This window comes from Physella acuta, unplaced genomic scaffold (assembly GCF_028476545.2).
Source record: "Physella acuta isolate Inbredline_101_S28 unplaced genomic scaffold, ASM2847654v3 ptg000924l, whole genome shotgun sequence".
NCBI lineage: Eukaryota > Metazoa > Mollusca > Gastropoda > Physidae > Physella > Physella acuta.
In genome coordinates this window covers 70001-76975 of record NW_026732441.1, presented here as the reverse complement: position 1 = coordinate 76975, position 6975 = coordinate 70001, and the positions used below count along the sequence as shown (strand labels likewise).

Here is a 6975-nt window from a genome sequence, read left to right as displayed (position 1 = left end):
AGTCTACACGGACTAGCTGAGCTATTGATCAAGTTCATTTTTACAATCAATATTTTTATTTATTCAAGTTCAGTTATCGAGATTTACAAATTATTTTTAAAAATATCAAGCCACTGCCGATCAAATCAGTTCAGGTATATTTGTTCTAATTTACTATGTATACATATTCTTTGTGAAACCTATCCGTGCTGTCTGTATTAAATTAAAGCTTCTATATGAAAGAATAATACAAGTGCAAGCACTTGTGGATATAAAAAATATATAACTATCTTTTCGTTTTACAATATAATTCTAACTCTATTTCAAAATAAATAATTATAACCAAAACAGTTTTACATCTGACGAAACGTATCACGTATTCTGGTTCCGCTATTTAAGGAAGCAATAAAATAAAATTTCACTCATTCAATAGTATGCCTGTGGCCTTTTTTACAATGGGAGTTAGAATAATATAAAAACAATTAAAACATTGTATACAAGTTTCTTTTGCAATTACATGTATTTCACAGTTAGCCGTTTCTTCACTGGCTAAAAAAAGTTTAGTTCATAAACAAAAATTAATAGTTGCTTTCAAATAAAAATTTTACAATAAGGTTTAAAATCGTGTAATATTAAGTGAAATATACTAACACCGCTTATATGTTAATAAAAACTTTTTTTTTAATTCTAATGAAAGTTTTTGAGGGCTTTTAGTGCTTTTCAAATTGATTCTAGTATTAAAAAAAAAGAAATTATCAGAACATTTAAAACCGTTGTAAAAAATCTGAATTACAGAAACAAGCATTCAAAAACAACACTAACGTTAGACAGATTTGATGTGCTTCAACTTTCACTGACATATATTTAGCAGAATGTCGTGTTAACAAACTTGGGAGATTCATTGCTTGTAACGGCAGTTCATTTTTCACGCTTATCATTCGATTATAAACACTTTGGAATAAAGAAGAGGCTGGAAAAACAGAGAAAACAATTTTTAAAATAATATAAAAACATTTTACTAACAGATGTTATTAATTTTTGTTGGTTAGAAATATCTACAATAATACCGTTTAAATCAAATCAGAAAAGAGCAGAAATGCAAACCTAGAGAACCGTGACTTGTGTTGGTGGAGCTAGATCTGAACACTTGGAAGCTGCCTAATAATTCCTCTCTCAGCTTCAGGAAGCTCTTCTTTTGACTTTTACACCACGTTTGCACTTCCAATAATCTGTTTCTTAATAATTTTAGATTTTTTAGTTGTTCCAAAACGGAGACATCATCCGCTTTTAATAGTTCTAATTGTATTTGGGCAGTTAAGTTTTGATACTTTTCTTCTAAGATTTGACACTTCTCTTTGATCTTATAAGTCCCTTCAACTAAACTACTACCTAAATTGAGAATTTCTTTCAACTCGTCAATAAAAAGTATGTTTATAGCTTCATCAGTTTCTGTGCTGTTAATCCATAGTTGGCACTTTTTACTTGCATCCAGGCTAACATCAGAATCTGAATCGTTTAACACGTTTAAACCGAAAATATTTTTTTCAGGGATATTATGTGTCTGTTTAGTGTCACATTCTAATTTTAAAGAAAAATTTAAGTTTTTGGGACGCTCTGAAATTTGGTTGGCTGATGTACAGTTTTCTAGTTTAAAGCTGGTTTTATGTAAGTTAGTTTTCCAATGCAAATACTTGTAAAGAACGATTATTAATAATGTAATTGTTATTGATGAAAGGGTTTTCAAACTGACATAGTCTTGTAGAAGTGGTAAAATAAAGTTGTCGATTAACACAAATAGTGCCAAATAGAAAGAAAGAGATATCATTTTTTCCCGCTGCATACTAAATTTGTAAACAAAAGGATATATTTTATTAAATTTTTATTTTAAAATATATATTGAAACTATATCAAAGGATCCACAGTATCCACATTTATAATCACAGTGGCTCGGTGCTGCAAATAAATATAGATAATAAGTTAATGCAAAATATATTAATTAAAACATTTATAAAATATCTGAAAAAAAATGTTAGTTTTTGCTTAAGCTAATAATTTTATCTCTAAAATTGCATATTCTATTTAGAAGCTCACATCTCCATGATATGAAAATGAGTATTACTATAAAATTAAGTCTTGGATGCTTACAAAATAATATCAATTAAAATTAACAAGCCGATCCGCGGCATATTATGAGCTGCTATTTAGTTGTTTCATTTTCTACTTTTCAGTAATTCATAATTTGTGCTTTAAAACACTATCAGTAGGTCGTTAAGGACAATACTACCCCCACCCTCCTTTCCCCCAACCCCTACCCTACACCCCCTCCACCCCCCCCCCCCCCGTGAAAGCAGCCTCCTCTTAGTTACCTCCCCTAAGTTTAAAATCGTTTCAAACTAAATTACCTGCCCCTAATAGCCGTCACTAAACCCGACTCTACGTGAACCACAGCTCACCAGGCCATGTAGGGGTGGGGGTGGTAGCTTGTTTTCTAGCGTCTCCCAGAAGAGAATTATATATATATATATATATATATATATATATATATATATATATATATATATATATATATATATATATATACAGATAGATAGGCCTATAATAATTTAAAAAAAACAATCCTTATAATAATAAAATGTTAAATGCACCTAAAATTAAAAATATTTATAAAAATAAATAAAACTTGCTTTCTTTGTATGTATATAAAAGGTAAAAGTTGTAACGTAAGTCGATACAACAGTTACGGTGGGGCTGATATAGCAATTTACTCCTGAACGGAATGAATTTATTTTTACAAAACTGATGCATTATAGCATAATGAAGGTTTTTGCAAACTAGTTTTACCGATCACGATATAGCAACATTGCACACAGCACTAGAATGAAGTTTAATGCCCTATTATGTATATCTAGTAGCCTGGAAGGCTGAACTCGATAATTGTAAATATAGTAAAAATAGTCTAGCCTAGTCACCAGACCTCTGTGTAACCAGTGGTAACATAAAAACAAGTACAACGGCCTACTTACTTGACTAGGGCCACCTACACTTTTTTATTATAACATTGTAAATTTCCAACTATTACCATCGATCAAACTAGTAGATCTAGGCTACTAGTCGAATTTCCTATCTTAACAAATAGATTTTGTATTATTTTGAATTATTTAAGACTATTACCATCTAAAATGTCTTCTCTCGCGTAGCCTGCATCGATAACCTGTGTATTGCCGCCATTTTGTTATCTGGATATGGTATTGAAATCAGGTTTTTCCGATTTCACTTCCCTAATGTTATAGTGTTTACACAATATAGAGGGGATCGATATATTTATGCACAGTGACGTAGCTGGTTAGTGGCATTAAAAATGTTCGTTATCTCACGTTATGTTACAAATGTCGGCGACAGTGTGTTCTTTATAAATAATCGAATTAGTGGGCCCATGGTACCCCTTAAAATAAAGAAGAAAAATAAACGATTTCCTAATATAGTAAAGTAGGCCTATTGAATTAAGCGCTGGTCGTTCATGGAAATCAGTTGCCAATAATTAGTAATACTACACCAAATATTTTTAGCAATGCAATGTATTTGAATGAAAGTGCAGTATAAGTGTTTAAAAGTAGCCTATATTTTATTACTAGTTACATAGGGTAAATAAATTGCTTGAAGGCCATTTTTACTTTCTCGTATATACGAAGTATAGAGAAAGTCTTGTAATCGTGCAAAAAAAAAAATCGAGATTTTTGCAAATCTCGACGTTTTGCATCTCACTGATACGGAAAAACATAATTTTGCAATCTTGTCCGTATGTCTGTGTGTCTGTGTGTGTGTGTGTGTGTGTGTGTGTGTGTGTCCGTGTGTAAACACGATAACTTGAGTACCGTTACAGCTAGGTTGATGAAATTTCATATATAAGTATTTAATCAAAATCGTAGATCCTGATCAACTTTTGAGCGATTTCCGATAACCGGAAGTGGTACTTTTCCTACTTTGAATTTTTCAAAAGCCTATAACTTGAGTACTATTTCAGATAGATAAATGAAATTTCATACGTAAGTAAAAGATCTAATTCTCTACCTTCTATTAAATTTTGAGTCATTTCCGTTGACTGGAAGTAGTACTTTACGCTACTTCCGATTTCTCAAAAAACTAATGTAAATTTTAAAAGTAATAATAATATTGCGCACTATTATGCGCTTTTTTATTTCGCGTTCACTTGGTGTGCAATTAATTTGTCTACGAGATTTTATTCTATTTTTAAAACTTTAAGTATTTAAAATGGATTAAAAATCATGTCTATAGCCCGAGTTCCCATCCCCTGTTATTTTATATAAGAATATTCGAGAAAGTTTAGGAGAGATCACTCCCGGTTTATTATTTATAATGATTTACCTACCTATTCCCAGAATTTCTTTCAGGCATCTCTACGTGGGCGGGGGGAGCGGGGGTTCTCTACCCCCCCCCCCCACCACTCTCCCCGAAGAAAGTCTACTCCCCCCGAACGAAATCGGATTTATATAGAGTACATTTATTTTAACCAGTGTCCGCCCCCCGGAAAATATTGTCCGTCCGCCCGAAAATATCAAGTGCCCCCCCCTCCCCCGTAGAAAAAAGTCTGGAAGAAACACTGCCTATTGCCAAAACGTGATATAATATAAGCTATTCCGTATAGTTGTATAAGTAGCAGAGCTTTATTATGTTCAAAAATTAGTAAATTCATAAATAAAATGAATTTTTTAAAAATTGTTTTATAAAAGGTTAATGGCATTTTTCACAAATATTTAACTTAAATATGCAACACTCACACGTTGCATATGTTAGGTAACGCCACTTATACGCCAGGGCTAATAGGTGACGTCAATCATACGTCACATCGAACAGCTAACATAACACTTGATACAAGATTTAACTGAGGTGATTAATTAAAATGTCATAATTGATTTAAGTCTATGTATACTTCTTTCGCTTTTTTTTTACAAGAACTACCACGTCACAAATACTACGTTACGACTCTAACAGATCAAAAAAGAGATCACAAATATGTACCAACATCATATTACAAACTCATTACACTATCACATCAACTTTGATAAGTGATGCATATGCAAAAGCACATGATTATAGTTATATATATATATATATATATATATATATATATATATATATATATATATATATATATATATATATATATATATATATATATATATATATATATATATATATATATATATATATATATATATATATATATATATATATTGTTACGACTCCCTTCTCTAATCCTTTCGAACTAGTCAGGGAATCGTAAACAAGAAGAAAAATAAAAATAAATAAACGCCAACTTCAGTAATCTCTATTTATTTCCACAAATTACGACACTTAAAGTTAACCCGCCACCGAAGTACAACAATCAGATATTATACACACTTAGTTACAAACAACTAAAGTTCTTAGTACGACTACCCTACTTGTCCCTAACTGTCTAACTAGCCTAGGTCTACTACAGTACAGGCATCTCTTGGCTGTCCACTAGCTCACAGAGACGCCCCATGTCTGTCTCCTCTAGACCTAGCTATCCGAGTCCGTCGGTGTGTGACTCGTGAGTGTTGACTGAGTGTTCTGACCCTGACTGTCTGTCCCCAGTCTACCCCTCCTTAAATAACGGTCTCCTTTCTTTGTCTTCATCCAGCCTAACCTAATTCGTACGTCGCCACAGTTCTGTGGTACCTAATTAAAAGGTCAGACCCTACTGATAACTTCCTAGATTTTCCTCCAATCCGCCCGCCATACTGTCTCCCCTAAGGTCACATAGGTCAATAAGGCTGTCACCAGTAATTAGAATCTAACATAATTATCATCACCCCTACCCCTTTAATAGGGTTAACTCAGGTAGGGATCCACTTGGATCGTAACAATATATATATATATATATATATATATATATATATATATATATATATATATATATATATATATATATATATATATATATATATACATATATATATATATATATATATATATATATATATATATATATATATATATATATATATATATACATATATATATATATATATATATATATATATATATATATATATATATATATATATATATATATATGCATATATATATATATAATATAATATATATATATATATATATATATATATATATATATATATATATATATATATACATATATATGAGTGTGTCGGCTATATATATATATATATATATATATGCATATATATGTATATATATATATATATATATATATATATATATATATATATATATATATATATACATATATATATATATATATATATATATATATATATATATATATATATATATATATATATATATATATATATATATATATATATATATATATATATACATATATATGAGTGTGTCGGCTCGGACAGGTGATCGTTGAACAAAATCTATCGTCAAATACCAAGATGTGATTGATTTTGTAATTTTTTTCTGTCGCTCCAATATATTTCTCTTTCTAAACATGTATTTATGTTTTCAATGAGTTTCATACTGCTTACAATCTCCTTCTCTATAGAGTAGTATAGAGACTAGATCACAGAAACAGGTTACCACTAGTACTACTTCATCTGCTATAAGGACCGTCGTTTTTGAATGGGTAACTTTAAGGGCAAAATTAATTCTTTCCAAAGTTTTTTCCCCGTAGAGTTATACCCTCACTCTGAGAGCTAGGGGTAAGTTTAGGTTTATAATTAAGGTCAAGGTTATGTAGGCCTATATAAGCAGTGATAGGGTTAAGAAATATTCTGAAAGTGTAAGGTGTTTTTTACATTATCCAAATGTCCCACTGTTCTATAACATGCAGTTTCTATTTAAATGTACTATAAATAGTTTTTATCGAGCTGACTAGATGGGTGTGGGGGGGGGGGGGGGAGGGTGTACGCACCATGTTGATTATGGCAGGGTGGTAATGATTGGAGGTGATTGACATTGGTC

General features: G+C 30.8%; 1 protein-coding gene across 2 annotated transcripts; it reads right to left on the bottom strand.

The window, feature by feature from the left end:
* Window positions 1-638: 638 nt before the first annotated feature.
* Window positions 639-3205, bottom strand: LOC131953479 (uncharacterized). Of its 2 annotated transcripts, none has more exons than XM_059316667.1 (3): window positions 3151-3205; window positions 1084-1932; window positions 639-949 (listed from the first exon to the last, which is right to left on the bottom strand). In XM_059316667.1, the coding sequence occupies exons 2-3, from the start codon at window positions 1817-1819 to the stop codon at window positions 744-746; spliced, it is 942 nt and encodes a 313-aa protein (XP_059172650.1). In that variant the 5' UTR covers window positions 1820-1932; window positions 3151-3205; the 3' UTR covers window positions 639-743. The 2 variants fall into 2 exon arrangements, with proteins under 2 accessions (XP_059172650.1, XP_059172649.1); XM_059316666.1 differs by lacking the exon at window positions 3151-3205 and adding an exon at window positions 3003-3113.
* Window positions 3206-6975: the final 3770 nt, after the last annotated feature.

Coding starts and splice junctions, on each gene's coding strand:
- LOC131953479 (XM_059316667.1), bottom strand. CDS start 1,819: ATGCAGCGGGAAAAAATGATATCTCTTTCTTTCTATTTGGCACTATTT. Junction 950..1,083: donor CACAAGTCACGGTTCTCTAG/GTTTGCATTTCT, acceptor CTGTTTTTCCAG/CCTCTTCTTTATTCCAAAGT.